At 39.3% G+C, this 18986-nt stretch overlaps 1 protein-coding gene across 1 annotated transcript in view; it reads left to right on the top strand.

Annotated features, from left to right (window-relative positions):
* LOC144198723 (voltage-dependent T-type calcium channel subunit alpha-1I-like) overlaps positions 1–14091 on the top strand; it is a 55456-nt gene extending 41365 nt beyond the window's left edge. The window contains exons 17-38 of the mRNA XM_077719891.1: positions 562–632; positions 791–1262; positions 1643–1743; positions 3176–3299; positions 3631–3699; positions 4772–4950; positions 5031–5157; positions 5550–5675; positions 5781–5870; positions 6627–6819; positions 6917–7068; positions 7311–7420; positions 7619–7752; positions 9071–9141; positions 9555–9633; positions 9823–9944; positions 10028–10477; positions 10860–10994; positions 11057–11191; positions 11308–11518; positions 11661–11824; positions 12785–14091. Of these exons, the coding sequence (XP_077576017.1) occupies positions 562–632; positions 791–1262; positions 1643–1743; positions 3176–3299; positions 3631–3699; positions 4772–4950; positions 5031–5157; positions 5550–5675; positions 5781–5870; positions 6627–6819; positions 6917–7068; positions 7311–7420; positions 7619–7752; positions 9071–9141; positions 9555–9633; positions 9823–9944; positions 10028–10477; positions 10860–10994; positions 11057–11191; positions 11308–11518; positions 11661–11824; positions 12785–13153 (3684 nt within the window). The 3' untranslated portion in view covers positions 13154–14091. The remainder of the gene's footprint in view (positions 1–561; positions 633–790; positions 1263–1642; positions 1744–3175; positions 3300–3630; positions 3700–4771; positions 4951–5030; positions 5158–5549; positions 5676–5780; positions 5871–6626; positions 6820–6916; positions 7069–7310; positions 7421–7618; positions 7753–9070; positions 9142–9554; positions 9634–9822; positions 9945–10027; positions 10478–10859; positions 10995–11056; positions 11192–11307; positions 11519–11660; positions 11825–12784) is intronic.
* Positions 14092–18986: the final 4895 nt, after the last annotated feature.

Raw genomic sequence — 18986 nt, forward strand, 5'->3', positions numbered from 1 at the left:
TAGTGCTGAGTTCATGTTGTCATATTACTTTGCGGCAATGAGTTGTGGCCTACAATGTGGAACAAATTATCCTGATAGCAATGTGCTGTGTCTTAAAACACGCTTTAACACACGCAAACACACACACACACACACACATGGGACTTAACGTCTCTTGTTGTACACTTCATTACTGTTTCCATAGCGACATCTACATGGATTTCTTTTCCAATGTAGGGGAGCGGCTCAGGATCGTGTCTTAGCAAAGGGGAAAACATATAATTAGGTCCATCACGCTGAGAGGATTACGCATACTGGGACAAACACGGCTGTCTTTTCTTCCACCAAATAAATAAATAAATAAATGTAATATTGGGCTGACACTTGCTAGGATTTAGCATTTTTAAATGGCAAATCATCAATGGTGCTCATTTGAAATGGCAAGATTTGGTCATTATTTCTTTATTAATGGGTAAACAGACCTAATTTCTTAATCATTTATCCTGCTTGAAATCTGTATCTGTAGCCTCATAAGGATAAGCTGCATCGAAGATTAATATCCACAATTTCCTTCTTTTTTAGCGGCACGGTCGCAGTTCCAACTATCACAACTGGGGTCGCCCATTCCACCCTCAATCTGTCTGGAGCCGCAGGTAAGACACAGCAATTACTCGACTACTTTTGTTCATGATTTTGAATACTACCTTCATACCTGCTTAATTATTGGAAATAATTGGCGCCTGTAAATGAAAAGCTTCATGATATATAATTACACCAATGGCTTCTTTGTTGATTTTCATATTATCTCAAGGTCCAGCTCCAACAGTCTAGGCCGGAGGAACTACGGCTTTGGCGGGGGCCCTCTGGTAGGAGGAAGCCTCCGTTTACACAGCACCCACACCCGTTATACATGCCCCCACCCTGCAGAACAGGAGTCTCTCCTCCCTCGGCCCCTGCATCCCCAACAGCCCCCAACAACTCAGGGTGCTCCCCCAGCCGGACTTTTTCTCTCCAGGAGGGACCGTAGGGCTCTGTCCCTGGAGTTACCGGAGCTGATCCGGGCAGTGGGGCAAGGAGGCTTCCCTCCTCCCATCAATGCCAAGGTGGACCATGGGAAGAGGAGCAGGGGGTCTGTCACGGGGGGCTCTGGTACAGAGAGTGGTGTCGGAACTGACCACAAAGACTGCAACGGCAAGGCACCTCATAGCCGACTGATAGTTGATGTTTTCCCACGAGTCAATGCAAAGAAGGAGCGAGGAGACCTGGATGAAGAAACTGATTATGTGAGTTGTGTGAGAATCATAGCCCTGTTTATATAAGTCAAAAATGTCAACCCTCCATATTGGTTTAAAACACTAATCCAGACTTTACCCCTCAGTTCAAAACAATAAAGCAACAGTTTTCCTGAATTATACATCCAAGTCACTAAACACTCTAAGCTAGAAACTCAGCTAAAAAAAACTTTCAAATTAGATTAATGTCATATCATAAACTATTAAAGTACAGAACAACAAGGTCAATTCTGTCTTGTTGAAAATGAAGGAACCCTCTTTGGGCCCATTCCACTTAATTAGATCATCCATCCACCCAATACTCTTAACATCTGTTCTAAAAGTATCTTGTTCTAAATGGAAGAAATATAATAATATTTTTTCCTATTCAGAATGTTTGTTTCCGGATGCAAAAGATGATTGAGGTATACAAGCCGGACTGGTGTGAGAGCAGAGAAGACTGGTCAGTCTACCTCTTCTCCCCTCAAAACAAGTGAGTTTTTCCTTCGGTTTTATTACTTTCTATCATCTACTAAACCCGTCTGTTTGATTTTCACTCTTTTATTAACAAATCAGCACCAAAACACTTGATATTATAAAGCTTAAAAGGTAGCAAGGACAAGGACTTAGCGGAACAAGCTTTGTATGGATTGATGGGAGCATGGCCTTGAAAACAAGCATTAGCCCATCAATAAGGAACTCTTTGGTTATATCATGCTTGCACAAATGTCTTTTCAAAACCCCACCTTTGAACTATTTCAAGAATTTCTTCCCGTCTACAGAAAGATATTGACTACCAAGATCGTCTGCCCTTTTGTTTTTCTCCTGCTGTCGGGAACGCCCATGAAGGCCTCGCTCAATGGCCACTTAAAGAAAGCCAGTCAGGATCTTAGCTGTTTTTTTTTAGATTGCTGGCAGGTGCCATCTATCAGGTAGTGGGTGGATATTTTTTGCACGGTCCTACAGAATATTGGGCACTTACATCATATGTTTATCTATAATTGTAAAATGTGCCAAAACTGAAAAATTACGACAGGAAAACAAATGATCTAATACTAGAGGGAATGTCAATTTAGGCTCGATATCTGGGGAAAAACGAGTGGCTTTGCAAGTCGGGAGAGAAAGCATTGTGCTTGGTTCAGTCTAGTTTTCAGTCCAGTGAGAAGTGGTTAGTGTGTTGGCCTCACAGTTCTGGAGTCGAGGGTTTGATGCCAGTTCAGTCCAAACTGTGTGGAGTTGGCATTTTCTCCCCGGGCTTGGGTGGTCTTTTTCTGGATATACTCTATCTTCCTCCCACACTCCCCAAAACATGCAGGGTAGGCTGGTTGCCCCAAAGTATGAGTGTGAGGTTGAATGGTTGTCTGTCTTCTTGTGCCCTGTGATTGGCTGGCCACTGATTTGCCCGCCTGGTGCCCGTAGTTAGCTGGGATAGGCTCCAGAACCCCCTGTGAATAATCTAAACCATAGCCTCTTCAGGAAAGGAAAGGAAATGGCAAGAAAAATTACTTCCAGCCTACTATTGTCTTCCTCCCTGAAAGGGAAACACAGTACAGGTGTGATGTGAGATAGTGAGAGAGCACCTACGCCTGTCAGACCAGGCACCCCCCCAGTGGCAATTTACGTGGCAATGCATGCTAAACAGCTCCCATTGTGACGTTGAATGATCAGGGATTGTGTTTTGCATCATGGACAAAAGTAATACTCTTGTACACAACTGAATTTTGTCTTACAGTGAAAGTGACTTCAAATGTTTATGAACTAATGCCCTGTTTGACCTGTTTCAAAACCACTCACAAAAATGTGACTTGCAATTTTGCTGGATATACAAAATGATCGAGCAATGTTGCAATTCCCTCAGATGCTATCTCTGACATTATTAAAAAGAATAAATCTTACATGGTCTCCTGGTGATTTTCCTTTGCCAGGTTCAGGGCACTCTGCCAGTCCATCATTGCCCATAAGCTCTTTGACTACGTGGTCCTGGTCTTCATCTTTCTCAATTGCATCACGGTGGCCCTGGAGAGACCCAGGATTCTCCAAGGCAGCCTGGTAACATTTCATCTCATTAATTTCACCTCTTACCACTTGAAAAGGTATACTTTTGTCCATCAGATGATTCATCTATTATTATCACCCATTAGTTTTTCCTGACTATTCCTCTATATAAAAATATTATTACCTGTAATTCCAAAGTCAAACTAGCTACCTACCTGTCTACTGTACCAACTTTTCCAGCCTAATTCCTACTTATGTAGATTTTCCAACCTATAGCTGTTTTCCAAGTTACCCATTGTATCGCCCTTCCTCATTTTCAGGCACGCTTACCACATACAACCATGTACATGGTACAAAATTAATACACGTCCTTCCTCTATTCCAGGAAAGGCTTCTCCTCACAGTCTCCAACTATGTCTTTACTGCCATCTTTGTAGCCGAGATGACCCTTAAGGTAAGAAACATATACAAACTCATTTTCTATGAAACGTAACATCCTCATGCAGACTTTTCCCTCTGTGCCCACCCATTAGTGGTTAGATAATGAAGCTAGATTATGGTTAATTAGCAAGCGTGCCATCCTCAGAATGCATTTTGCTCCTTCTGTTACTAGTGGACGTGACATCAACGAAAGCAGTCTTTAATTTACCGGGCCATTGTCCAGGAAATGCAGTGTTATCTATTATTTGTTCTTATCTTGACCCCTCTTTTATTGGTGTAACTCCATAAACTACATGTTCTCTAATTAGAAATGGGAAAGACTTACACTCATAAAGATGGAATTTAGATTACCATATTTACTTGTCCTATTCTTTTTGTCCAACAAAAAAATATACAAAGAAAAAATGCAATGCTTTTAAGACTTAAGATTTAAAACGGCCACAACCCAAAATTCGCTCTTTTTATGGCCACTGAGCTGAACTCATCCATTAATAAACATTCTGTATTTTTTAGAACATATGGCTGTGTTGCTAGAAATCCAACATGGATCTCAAAAAAATGTTTTTGTTCACCCGAAATCCTCATGACAGAATTACCCATTTTTCTACACAGTTCTCTTTTTATCTCCTTGAGAAAGCAGGCAATATTATGTTCTGCCTGACAGTTCTTAAGCAAGCAAGTGCTGGCAGGTGTCAAATGATGCTTCTTCAAAACATCTAACAAACACATGATTCTTCCATACCCCCTCCTCGCTTCCCCCAGCGTTTTCCCCTGTCATCCATGCCCGCCAGGATACCTGTATTCCTCCCTAGGATATTCTTATTCCTTCCCTTTTGTCACATGGGCTAAATGTTGAAACATTTGTAACAGCCTGGGTGTCTGCAAGAGCTTGGAGGGAAAAAATGGGACAAATAAATGTGCCTACTAGAAAACAAGGAGTTTTCCTTGCATCTGACACAGCGTCAACCAATCATTCTGTCCTTAGTAGAATAAAATATTGTCCAGAATGAATTTAAGAAGTGAGTTAATTAAGTGTTTTTTCCAGGGTTTATTCTCATCTTCTTCACGTTCTTTTATCTTCACAGGTGGTCTCTATGGGTCTTTACCTGGGCGAGGCAGCATACTTGCGGAGTAGCTGGAACATTTTGGATGGATTCCTGGTCTTTGTGTCTCTTATCGACATCGTAGTTTCCATGGCAGGTGGCGCTAAAATCCTTGGCGTGCTCCGTGTTCTTAGGTTGCTGCGTACATTGCGCCCTCTCAGGTGGGTGGCATTTTTTTATATCCTGAGCTGTATTGTTGTATTTTTTCATATTAATTTGATTTCTTACTCTTGTTTGGTAGAGTCATCAGCAGAGCTCCAGGTTTGAAGCTGGTAGTTGAGACTCTCATTACTTCGCTTAAACCCATTGGGAATATTGTACTGATCTGCTGTGCCTTCTTCATCATCTTTGGAATTCTTGGAGTTCAGGTAGAAAATCCTAAATTGGAGAATCTTCAGTATCAATAATTGTTAAATAAGTCAGAATGCAGGTTCACAAAAAATGTGAGTATTGTGGTCACCACATTGTGATGTCGCAGTACAAAAGTAGTTTTCATGTTATGTTCAGAATAATTTGATTCCTATATGAAATACAAAGATGGCATTCCTCCACAATGTCTTCAAAACCCATTATATAGTTCTCAGCATCTCCCATTATGCATCTGAATGACAATTTTCCTCAAGAGGAAAAATCAGGCTGTCAAAGCCTTTTTATCTGTGCAATGAAGTAGCATTGGGTGCTAATTATGGCAGAACTTCAGAAAAGCATATCACAACAATAGCTCCCTTGATGGAAAAAAATCTCTTTCCTTGTGAGGCAGTTGTTCAAAGGCAAGTTCTACTACTGTGTGGGCCTTGATATAAAGAACATTACCAACAAGTCCAATTGCCTGGCTGCCAACTACAGATGGGTGCACCACAAGTACAACTTTGACAATCTTGGCCAGGTAAAACGTGACCGACGTCATTGATTTTTGTCTACATACTCTACTTAACAGAGTTCTTAAACTAAGCTTGAAATGATTTTTTTTGTGTTTTATATCCTACCCTAGGCTCTTATGTCCTTGTTTGTGCTGGCTTCCAAAGATGGTTGGGTGAACATCATGTATCACGGACTAGACGCAGTTGGCATCGATCAACAGGTAACACATGTTGAGCAAGTAATACATTGCAATGACTGAAATATTGAGTTTACGGCCGTAAAGTGAGGTAGAAGTGGCCTTCAAAGATCAATAATCAGGTTTTAGTGGCAGCTGGAGCCTAACAATACCTTAATATATTAAAATAGATATCTGACTTTGTCAAAAGATTTGTATTTCAAAGGATTTACGAACCGGACATGAAAAGATAGTATGTTGATGACGACTACCCTGTATATGGTTATTGTGCAGTCAACAACACATATTTTGCAACATTTTCTGGTATGCAAATAAACCCTGATCACTCCTATGAGCCAAAATGTGTCATTAAAACACTCCTTCAAATTTGACATCCAATATATGCATTATTCACTGCATCCACTTCAAGTCCTTCACTCAAGTGCCGGCTTCTTTTGCGTGGCACATTATGTTGCCTGCAGGCGCACACACACTCCATGCGTACAAGTCAGCTGACATGAACAGATTCTCTCTTGCAATTGCTTTAATTTCAAGGCCATTAAGTAATCCACTACAGGGAGTCTTTCTCCTTTCTTCTGGATGATTCTGTCAGGGTGCCCCAGGGTAGGGGGAAACAAAACAAAGCCAGTTTTAGATTTCACTTCTCTTTCTCACACAATTATATATACATCAGCTTCTTTTTTTGATGAATGAAGTGGACTAATGGCAAGTCTGGCATACCTTAGAATCTGACTTGAACTTTAACCACCTGACCCACCTTCTTATGGCCTCAATTTATAGCCGGTGATCAACAACAGCCCTTGGATGCTTCTCTACTTCATCTCGTTCCTGCTCATCGTCAGCTTCTTCGTGCTGAACATGTTTGTGGGTGTGGTTGTCGAGAACTTCCATAAGTGTCGCCAACATCAGGAAGTAGAGGAAGCCAGGCGGCGTGAGGAGAAGCGACAACAACGCATGGAGAAGAAGAGGCGCAGTAAGAAAACAGAAATAAAAGCCTAACTAATAGCATGTTCATATTTCTCTTGATTTCGCAGTTTTAATGTCATATAACACCATGTACTTATGTTTAGAGGCCCAAAAACTTCCTTACTACGCCTCCTATGGCCCAGTGCGACTGGCCATCCACACACTGTGCACCAGCCACTACCTGGACCTGGTCATCACCTTTATCATCTGCATCAATGTCATCACCATGTCACTCGAGCACTTCAGTCAGCCTCAGGTAATGTATACTGTGCATTTTAAAGATGGTCTTTTGCACATCTAAAATGTAATGTCAGGCATTCATTATCATATGATGAAAACAATAAAGTTGAATAGTCATGCAGCTTGACCAATAACATAGAATAATTTGTGATGTGGGAGTACGACAGAGCTTGTCAGCCATGCAATTAGACATTCGTGCAACTAAATCATTGCTGTAGCAATACTGATCACAAAATGTCTTCTATCTTTTATCACCAGTCTTTAGAAACAGCGCTTAAGTATTGCAACTACTTCTTCACATCCACCTTTGTCATTGAAGCGACTCTGAAGCTGGTGGCTTTTGGATTTCGACGTTTCTTCAAGGACAGGTACAGAAGAAAACAATAAAATGCATTTGTAATTAATAATGTGGGGAAAAAACTGTATATGGGGGAGAATTGTCATGGCCATACCCTTTTTTGCTTCAATATTTTACAAGTCACTAGACTCTACCACCACAGACTCTCCCCTACTTCTTCAGACAATGACAGGCCTGCATGTGCATTTATATGTGTGTATGAATGCAGGTGGAACCAGTTGGACCTGGCTATCGTGCTGCTATCTGTAATGGGCATCACGCTTGAGGAGATTGAGATCAATGCCTCGCTGCCCATCAATCCAACCATTATCAGGATCATGAGGGTGCTTAGGATCGCTAGAGGTAAACACAAACACACACACACACACACACATGCACACACACTTACGATTCTACTCTGTAAAAGAATGTAAATAAGAAATATGATTAAATAATTAAGCAACTAGATCTCCTCCTATCACAGTAATCATAAACATTAACTCCTAAAGCTAAACACTGTATTTAAATTCCCTGTTGTTAATTTCCTCTACAAAAGTATAGGCGACAATATGGTGTTTCTGTTTTGAATTGAATTGAATTGATTTGAATGCTTTTATTGTCATTATACAAATATAATGACATTTAAATTGCATATAGTTTTCCTGTATAGTTGATATTGTGTTTTTGGTCAATATCCAACAGCCAAGCATTTGATTCACCTCCACGCGAACCCACAACTTAGGTCATGGCTCTCTGGAATTAACTGCTGGAATGGAGTTGCATAAAACCTAATTACACCAATCACACTTTATTCCGCCAGGTCCAACTTGCCCTACCGCAACATTTCTATCTCTAGTTCAATGCACCCCCTGATCAAACGGCATCTGGTGGTAATTAACGAGCGAGCTGGGGGGGCAGTTTGATGGTTAGTTGGAGGCTAACCGTCACCTGAGCTTGCAGTTTTATCACTCGTTCTTATTGTTAGCATCTGTCTATTACCACACTCACCTGCAAGATTTTTGCAATGCTTGTTTTTCTAGTTTTACAGCAGTCATATTCCCCAAAAAGTTCTCGTAATATTTTGGCAAACTTTATATTTAAAAAGCAATATATTTAAAAAATGTAATAAATATTAGTCTTTTGAAAGTATGACACTTTATAATACGTGTAAAATTACTTCGTTTGTTTAAATAAAACCACAGCCTATATTTCTCTCAGTAAAAACTATTTTAGTTCCAAAAGTATCTTAATCAAAGTTTTTTTTTAAATTCTACTGACTTTCTACACTTATGTATAGACCTCTTCGTCTTCAACAAAAATACATTTAATATATATTTTATAAATGTATTCAAATGTGAGCAACAACACCAAAAACAACTAATTAACAATCATATAGTGACATTTTCCAGTCACACTGATTTCATAGTTCAACACACATTATTGAATTGTACACAGAATATATTTTTCTCCCCTTCAACCCCTCTATCAGAGAGCTCTATTGTTTCACTTCTTGCTTACTGTTGGCAGTATTTTGAAATTGGGCCTCAGGGAATTGGAGATACTCCATCTATTGACTATGTGTAATCCTATTCTTTTCCCAATACTTCATATCTAGCTTTATCTATCCTGTGCTTGATCGTCCACTCATGTTTCTGTGTGTGTATGTATTCTTTCTTTGCAGTATTGAAGTTACTTAAAATGGCAACTGGAATGAGAGCTTTACTTGATACTGTTGTCCAAGCTCTGCCTCAGGTTAGCACAAAAACACAAAACTATTACACCTTTTGCCAAATACACACACTAAACCTTACACCACACAAACACTGGAACTCCCTGGAGTTGATTAACATTTGCTGAATGATCAATGGCCACTGTCTGAGGAGGTTCCCCTGAGAATTGTGACCTTCAGAATGAATGATTTGATTAAATATTTTTTTATTTTCCTTAGATGGCTTCATTTACTTTTGAAAAGGAAATATGAGACACATTTTTCCAGGTTTCAGAAGCTCAATTTGATTGACACTGCCAATGTGACTATTTGTATACAAGAAAATATTCAGTGTATTAATTTTTTTTGGCCAGGAGAATGTGATTTGTATGAAAAATGTTTTTTGTTATTTATTTTTTATTTGCATGACTAACATTCTTTTGGTTCTGTGTTTCAGGTGGGAAATCTCGGCCTACTATTTATGCTGCTTTTCTTTATCTATGCTGCCCTTGGTGTGGAACTCTTTGGAGAGTTAGGTAAGAAGTTGCACGGTGTATAAAATACTAATATTCCAGATGAAATGGAATAAGTTTGAAAGACATTCTTTGTTTATTACAGCACTAAACTTAACCCTGACAAAAATTGATTGCACATACTCTAGTACTCGGTGGCACGCGCCATTATAGACTAAAGATTTCAACATTTTTTTCTCTAAAATCCATCAGTTTGCAACGTTGACTATCCGTGCGAAGGAATGAGCCGCCATGCTACCTTCGAAAACTTCGGAATGGCATTCCTCACACTCTTCCAGGTTTCTACTGGGGACAACTGGAATGGTATAATGAAGGTTTGTCTATCTATTTTATCTATATTTTAAATATGTATATATATTTTCAATTAAAGAGCTGGTTGTATGTTTTGCACCTTTAGGATACACTTCGTGAGTGCCCCCCAGGCAGCGACTTTGGCTGCCACGCAGGTCTTCAGTTCATCTCTCCACTGTACTTTGTGTCTTTCGTTTTGACGGCTCAGTTTGTCCTCATCAACGTGGTGGTTGCCGTACTAATGAAGCATCTGGATGACTCCAACAAAGAAGCGCAAGAGGATGCTGAAATGGATGCTGAAATTGAGCTAGAACTGGCCCAAGGTGGCCTCTGCTGCATGATGGGTGGTATTGGGGTCATTGCAGGGGCTACAGGTGGGGTAATTGGTGGATTGGTTAGCACACCAGAGACTACAGCAGTGGCAGGAACAGTTGGGGGGGCAAGTGGAGCTTTGATGGGTGTGCCAAAAGATGGAGGAGGTTCAGGTGGTGTAGGGGGTCTTCTTCAAGAGGGACAGCACCACCACCACAGATGTCGACTTTATTCTCCTGCTCAGGTAAAAAAATATTCGGACTAGTTAGGGTTAAAATTGAGAAACTTTTTAAAATTTATAGTGGCAAGAGTACGTTTGAATTTAGAATTTGAATTTGTAAAGATAGGATTGGAAGTCAAATGTATATTTTTCAATTAGGATTTGGGTTTATTATCTTTCAAATCTCAGTTTCATGACAATGTTATCGTATCAGATTTTAGGCATCAAATTTAAGTCCCAGGTTTTAAAACACAGGTTCTGGATTAAAAACAATGTTTACAGTTTGAAACTAGGATAAATGTTTCACAGGGTTCAATTAAGGTTTAAATACAGTAATCTCCAGCCTGCTACTTTTTTTCCCCTTGAGATAACATTAATTACATTATATGTATATGTGCACTGACAGGAAAGCCAATGGCTGGACAGTGTGTCTTTGCTAATCAAAGACTCAACGGAAGGTGATATGATCGACAACCTCTCCGGTTCTGTCTTCCATCATTACTCTCCCATCTGCAAGGACTGTGACGGACACGCACAAGAGGTAAACACTCAAACATGCGCATGTGCAAGCAAATAAGGAAGCTGACCATGTCTGGGTCACAGGTTCGCTTGGCAGAGGTAGAGAGGACCTCACTGATGTCGGAGCAGCTGTCTGACAAATCCTCATCACCGGCACTGCCTGATGATCTCAGCTTGGATGAACATGCAAGCTACCAGATGTTGATAGAAGGAAGCCAGGTATACTCACACAACCCATAAATGGAGACAAAGGCACAAACATAAACTCAAAAGATACACAGTCACATATAGTAAATGCTAAGACCTTTATTTATGATGCTTTTATTTTTTTTCAGGGGGACAGCAGTGGTGACTCCCACAATTCGAGTGAGTTGCCCACCGAAGGGTGTTTTGAGGGGCCTCCTCTTCCTTCTACTTCCAGAGAAGAGCCTAAGGAAGAACAAGAGGGGGAAGTCCACCAGCTTTTTGAGACTAATGTTCATTCTCGATTGAGTCCCCCCTCAGTGGAAAGACCAATCTTGAAACATTGCATAGATAGCAAAACAGGTGAGTTTTCTTGTAGCCAAAATAGCAGAATAATATGATTAACATTTCAAATTTAATGCAATTCGAGATTGAAACAATTTAAACTATGATTATCATGAGATATAACGAAAAGTAAAACAATGACATTTTGGTGTGTTTGCAGATGAATACGTAAGTTGCATCGATGGAGATGTCTTTCACCTCCCGGCTGATTTCTTTCACCCTGCCGCCAACCCTCGAGACAGACCTCATTCCCGGCTGGCCTCATCGACCTCCTGGGCATCCCTCCGTTCACCCGGAGCCATCAGCGGGGTGCCGCACTCACAGGTATTAAGACCGGTTGAATGGATTGACGGATGTATGCGTGGTGCGTGGATGGACATCATTGTCAATTTGTTAAATGATTACAGACACACAAAGATATGATTTTCAAAGAGTTTAGAACAGGGTTAGATTGATGATGTCATAAATGTACCGTGGGAGTGAGATACAGAGATGGGGTAGTGTTGGGATCAAGACTACTTTCCATTAATTATTATGAACATAACCCAATCAAATTAAATCCGCATTGACTTGTGTGTGTGCATGAAACAAGAACAAAGAATTCCTGTTTTTTGTCTAGTTCTTGTGTATCCATGGCGACCCATCTCCCCGCCTACCTGGTGGCTTTGCAAAGCTCTGTGATCCAGTAGCACTTGGTGGCACTGCGCTCATTTGCATGGCCACAGCTCATCTTTGTTGGCTGCCCCCATTCTTTCCTCACACTTTAATTCATATTCTTCATTCCAGTTTTTACTTCATCTCATTACATCTTTCTCGGTCACACAGCCAGCTGTTGTTTGGGGATCATTTTTTTCCTCCGGCCATCTGCTTTTTTTGTTTTAGTGCCTGATCTCTCCTTTCTTGAGGTTCTATTAACCTCCAGATTACAAGTCAACATTCTCATTCTTGTTTGCACTGCTGCCATCAAAGTTTTTGTATCCAAGAAACAAATTATGATAGTCAACAAATTGTATGACATATATTTCCATAGCCGTCTGGTACAAAAGTGGTTAAAGAGATGGCCAAACACTTCTGGGGTCGAGGGTTCTATCCCAGATCGATCTACCCTGTGTAGATTTAGCACCTGCCTTGGATTTTCTTTGGGTACTTCAATGTCAACATCCCAAAAACATGCAGGGTACCCTGGTTGAACACTCAAATTGCACTTAAGTGTGAGTGTGAGCATGTTTGGTTGTCAAGGAGGAAGATCTGGTTTAAAATACATTTGTATTTTTCTGTGGGCAGCACTTGTCCCAGAGTGACTCGTCATCAACCACTGGTAGTCCAGATGGCTACCAACAGGTGGTTTTCCAGGAGGACCCCAGCCTCAGTGTCTCAACAACTCCACACCAGGATCCCCCTTTCCAGCTGTCAAATCTTTCACCAGTTCAACCGAATAACTCTACAGTGAAGAACCACAGCTGTCCTATTCCCCTCCAAGCCACCAAGGGGCACCAGTTGAGTCCCACCCAGCCCCACCAGAACTCTTCGGAGCCTCTTGATAAAGACACTGGGGAGTGTCTCTCAAGCACCCTCAACAGTCTCACAGTGACCTGTCAACAAACTGATGTAAAGACCCAGGAAAGGGACACAAACTCCCGGAAGAACAGATGAAACATTTTGTTATCCCATCATGCTCAGAACTCTTCCAACTAATTGTGTCTAGTCTTTGAACAGTCTGTTCAATTTTGCACGGCTACTTGAGATCGACTGTCTTCTCTCCGCTCTGGAATGCCCGAAAGAGTTGCGAACAAAGGGATTTACTTACTAGAAAGATGACAGGAAATTGAGGGTGGATTTTATTGCTGTCAGTGACCCTCATGAGGATTAGCAGTACAGAAGATGGATGAATGGATGGATACAGAACTGTGGTGGTTCCAACTGGAACTGCCTTACGTTCATGTTTCAATAGCAACATTGCTAAAAAAATAGCATTCACCTACTGATAAGTTCAGTTGGGTAAAGGACAGCAACAAATGATATGTTCTGTTCTATGTTTTGTAAAGGACTGTTTGTATATGTGTCCTCCAAAGACACATTTCCACCAAGTGTCCCAGTCCAGTTGGTGGATTGGAGGGTACATCAATAGCCTAATCTTACACAGCACAATTATTGATGATAATGTCTGACTTTTGTTACGGTTTGGTAGTCTTTGGAAAGCAGAAACCAAAACCACACTGCTGCTGCTGCTGCTTGGTGGAGATATGTCTTCAGATTTTGTCAAGTCTGAAAATAAACTCCTATATCTGTATTATGTCCTTTATGTTTGACCCGATTCATGGTTAGGGTAGAGACTGTGGACAACGTTGAGGCTTTGAAAAATGGAAATCTAAATGGTTTTATTCCATACCTAACAACTACTGTTCCCTAGTAGAATAAGGAATTTGAAGTTTGTCGACTTTTAAAGTGAGCCACAAAAAAAGTGCTTTAGCTTCAGCTCGTGTATATGTCAGTATGTTTGACTTGCTTTATTCTCAGTAAAGACTGTGGTCAACAAATTCCAAATGAAATTGTTTCCTAATGCACTGAACCGTCCTGCTGCTTGTTGCATACCTGTCAACCTCGAACCATTTGTGATCTTACCAAATTTTGTTTTCGCCCTTACATATATGTATAAATACATGGAAAATCTTACCACTTTACTTTTTTGTAAAAAATCACGAACAGCCAATTTCAAAGTCCTTTTCATTGAAGCCATTGTCAGATAAATCAACTTGTACCACGTGTAAGAGTGTATTCTTGACTTGTAAACAGACCAGAAACAGCTGATCAAATGAAAGTAAACATAAACAAGGGAACAGGAAACGGAAATCACATGGTGAAAGTGTTACAAAACGAAATGTTTATCATGATCTTTTTTTTTTAGCCAATCAGAGGCGCCGGTACATATATCACTTGGCAGACATGCGTTTCCGGGAAGAAACAATGGCGGATGGTGAAAAATGGCTAGAAAGTGCCTTAATTTATTTTTTTTTCTCAAAATCACCGTTTAGCGTACCATTTTCATGTGTACAGCGTACCAATATAAAAATGGGCTTTCAGTTGTACCAATTACGGCGAGAACGTACCAGTTGACAGGTATGTTGTTGGAAACAGTTCTTCTCAACTCGTCGGGTCTTGAAACCTACCACTGAAAGTGGACTGTAGCAGTTTTATCAGTATGCTTGACATCCTTCACAAATAATTAAAATTAGACCTCAAAAGCCTGGAAGGCTGTGTTCCATAATGCACGTGCTTGGAAGAAACAAGTCTTTGTAGCTTGTACGTTCTCAAAAACCCACAAAAAAAGGGCTAAAAATATGTGATAAGTGAAGTACAGTAAGGGGCCAAATACTTATAGCATCAGTCTTTGATATCTAGGCGTAGAATAGTAGTTTTATCCAAAGTATATTATGAACAGTCAATTCATCATCCAGTCCACCTGAGGTCAAACCTGTTTTCTACACTTATCTTGGCTAGTCCAACTTTTTGCCCATTTACTTATCCTCTGTTATCTTTTCACTGTGTTTCTTACACCAATAATTGTCTTTCTAGCTTGTCACTCTTGCTCTGCATCTAAAAGATGGTGTATGTAGTAAAGGGACTTTTTTAATAGTTTTATACAAATTTGCATTAAAATATAGAGTCAGCTCTCACACAAAGTTACACAAATGAATTTCCAAACAAAATTCCAAACCTTACATCTGTTAAACGGTTATAAAAAACTGAATTGCACAACTACTCTACTAATATATAAATAGGAAAAATGTACTGAATGGAAAAACATTTTAGGTACATTGACTTATGAAGAAAAGAGTCCTTGTTGAAACTGTCACTTTAGTAAAATGCACAGCAATATTTTAGAGTAAGATATATTATACAGTTCCCTAAACCCTCACCACCAAAAGAGTTTGTAAAATAATATATTACCTCCCTAAAAATCCTGCCAGTTCTTGTCAGCATAACAATAATAATATATTAAAACCAGAGTGTGTGTAAATATACACATATAACGGATGTAAACATGAGTCTTCCTAGTTCAAGTCAGCTCTCTAGCAATAGGATTAAAAAAAATCACTTTATTTGCAGAAACGACAGTTTTTCAATCCATTACATCGCAGAACCGCAGTGTTTTTGGACGAATAAATATATTTAAGGTTACTAAACCAATGCTAAACTTATCCCTCTTAATTAGTTTGGCAAACTCTTATCTGACTCAGGTCTGCCAACATGTAGCAAAAGGACAAACAAACTATGACAAGTGGTATGGAACAAATGGCTCCCATTTGTTGTATTAATTATTTTCATTGGTTAGTCCAATCTGTCTGATCCTTCTGACCAAGTGTTTTATTTTTATTTTGAAGACCTCTGGTGGATACACATACACATGTATGCATGACGCAGAGATGTCAACACTGTGTTTTTAGTAGCTGAGATGTCACCAATGAACCTCTGCAGAGAACCAACAATTTTAAATAGTATTGAGTCCCCTCCATGCCACCCCATGTTGAAAATATGCAATATATTGCAGCAGTAGTAGTAGTAGTCATAGTACTAGTAGTAGTGGTAGAATTGCACTTGAGGGAAAAACAGGAATAGAGACAATTCTATTTATGTAATGAAAAAATGGAAATGGGATTGAAAGGTCACAGAAAAGATGATGTTGTGTGACATGTAATGTGTATCAGCAAACTCCCACCTGCCGTCACGCACCTCATCTCACACACACACACACACACACACACACACACACACACACACACGCAAACATACACACACACACACACACTACCTTCCTTTTCCCCTAAATTGCATGTGCAGTTCTGTTTCTGTTTTGCTGAATGTCACTCTGGTGTCATATAAAACGATCTTTTCAGCAGCTGTCTCAAATCCATTTTTCTCCACATGCTAACAGGAACAAAAAAAACAATTTACCCCCCAAGAATTCTGAGTATTCTGCAGACTTTCAGAGGATGCAGTGGTACAAACAATCTTATTAAGTCAGCTCTCAAGCCTAACACATTCTTAAAGAATCGGCGTGTTTTAATCCGTCAGATAAAAAATAACAAATGCGTCCTAATCCAAAACTGGATGTCGTTTTTCATGTTCACTATTATTATTATTAGAATAAAACTGTCAGTGTTCTTGTCTTGTAATGCTCTAAATGTTGATGTGAAAGAAAGAAAAAAAACATAACAATGAAAAGGAGTGCCAGAAGGCTTAAATTAATGTTTTCTCACGGCCATTAAATTTCAAAGCTACTTTTATTGGAGTCAAACTGGGCTAATTTATTGGTAAAAAATAGTTCTCAGAGGATTGAAGTGTAAATTTACCTGTCAAATTTCATTCAGATCCATTTGTGAAAGGACCAATTTTAATTTCATAGATACTTTATTTAATTAATCAGCCCTGAGACAAAAAAACTGGCTTTGAATGTATATAGCAATAGAATATAACTCTCAAATTTATTTTTTAACTTTTTGTAGACAAGAAAATAGAAAAATGCTAAAAATATACCTACCAAATTTAATTCTGATCAGTCCACAAATAGCAGCAAAGTAGCAAGTTCATTCCTAAGAAGAAGAGCAAAAAAAAAGCATGTTAGCTTTTGAGCCCTCCCATTGGATGGTTTAAAAACAACAAACTCAATACTATTGGTGTAAGCCCTCCAGTAGAAGCATTAACATTATGAAGAATGTGTCATTCAAACATCCATTGCCATGTTTCCGCATAAATAATTAAAATGCATCATTTGGGATAAAAAAGTGGTTGATTTAACAATGTTGTTCGAAATTTATAACATGCTAGGCGATAAGTTTCATGAATAAAACAGCAGATATTTGCACACCACAACGTCGATAAGAAAACTGTTTCTGTGTAAACATAATAGTCGGAATTATTAGCACTTCAATCAAAGTGGAGTGGTTGCATAAAATGTTAACAATGCAGTGAAGGAATTACAGAAAATCAAGTACCACTCATTCATTACTCGCTACTGAGACACAAGCAGCAGATGTTGGTTGTTAACGAAGCAGATGCATAAGGTCGGAAAAGGAAAAGGATGAAGGACTTATTGGGAGGTTCTCAAAGAACCAGGCAAAAAATAACTCGACAACCAATTACCATTTCTTTGTAAAGCAAGGTGCCATATTGTGACAACCGCCGTTTTGATTTTCAATAATTTTGTTGTTTTTGAGTGACTGTGAGGTACACAATTCCTCCATTTGTTTTTTTAAGGGAATTCTAAGAAGAATTCTACAGATTTACAATTACCGCTTATCTTTTTTTGTTTTATAGCATCCATTTATTCTGAAATATTTTTATTTTCATTTTCCCCAAATGTTTCTTTACATTTAATTTCTTTTTAAAAGCCATTTCCCTTTTTTATACCACATATTAACATCTCCAAGCTCGCTCAAAGGTTATCTAAAAGTTCAACTGTGAAACATGTACTTGAGTATATTCAAAGGCTTCAAAATATAAAACTGCATTAGCGCTCAAAGAATGAAGCGTTGCAGGCAACGCTTCACCACGAGTCAATTATTTAATGTGCATATGTGCAAAACGCCCACATTGTAAGCGTACTGTATGTTTACGTGCATGTCTTTTACTATATATATTTATTTATGTATGTTAACGGCTCAGCCCACTCGTGATTTTTTGCCCTGTGTTACATAAACAGTTTAAAAAGCTCTTTAAGAATATATATGACAACAAATATTATTACTGTTAAACCTCAATGGGCAAAGTGGATAATCCACAAGGTATCCAATCTATGATGACCCCAACAGGAAGTTGTGTGCTGGCAAGATCTCGTTAATCTGACTTTGACCTCTTTGCTCGGCTGAGCGCAAACGCTTTTGCAGGTGAGGCCTCGCAAAGGTCACATGGCGATGGAATTCTTACTTGAAAAGCTCCGAACACGGAACCCTGGTCAAAGTAAAAAGTAGTTAATGATCTTATTTTTTTCCTCCCAGTAGGAAGAAGAAATCTCCTCGACAGGATACCCCTACAATCACTTGAGCTTTCTTCTTTTTCTTATTCGTTATCTTGTCTCTTTTCTCACCAAGGTTTAGGTTTTTCCAACCCAATTTAATTAGACCATGTGTCCTTTTGATCAAATGTGTTATACAGCCGAAGTAGCCGGACAATAACCCATGCAATCCCAAGAATACCTGTGAGCCCAACGCGATAACCAATGGGCCACTCCCTTCCTTACCAAATAACATTATTTTTCAGAACCAGTATTCTCTATTCCCTTGTGTAATCTATTTGTTATTAAAATTACTTTGACAAAACAAACCCTTTGCAAATTGAGGAAAAGAAAACAGAAATCAAGAATACGGCAAATATTTGCACTGCTCTTTAGCTACTGTAAATGCAGTATACTTAAACTCTCAAATCCGAAAACAGTGCATTAATACCCTCTTTTGGCCAAACTGAATAATACTGATGATATTTCCCTTGA

The sequence above is a fragment of the Stigmatopora nigra genome, chromosome 6 (genome assembly GCF_051989575.1).
Source record: "Stigmatopora nigra isolate UIUO_SnigA chromosome 6, RoL_Snig_1.1, whole genome shotgun sequence".
Classification (NCBI taxonomy): Eukaryota; Metazoa; Chordata; class Actinopteri; order Syngnathiformes; family Syngnathidae; genus Stigmatopora; species Stigmatopora nigra.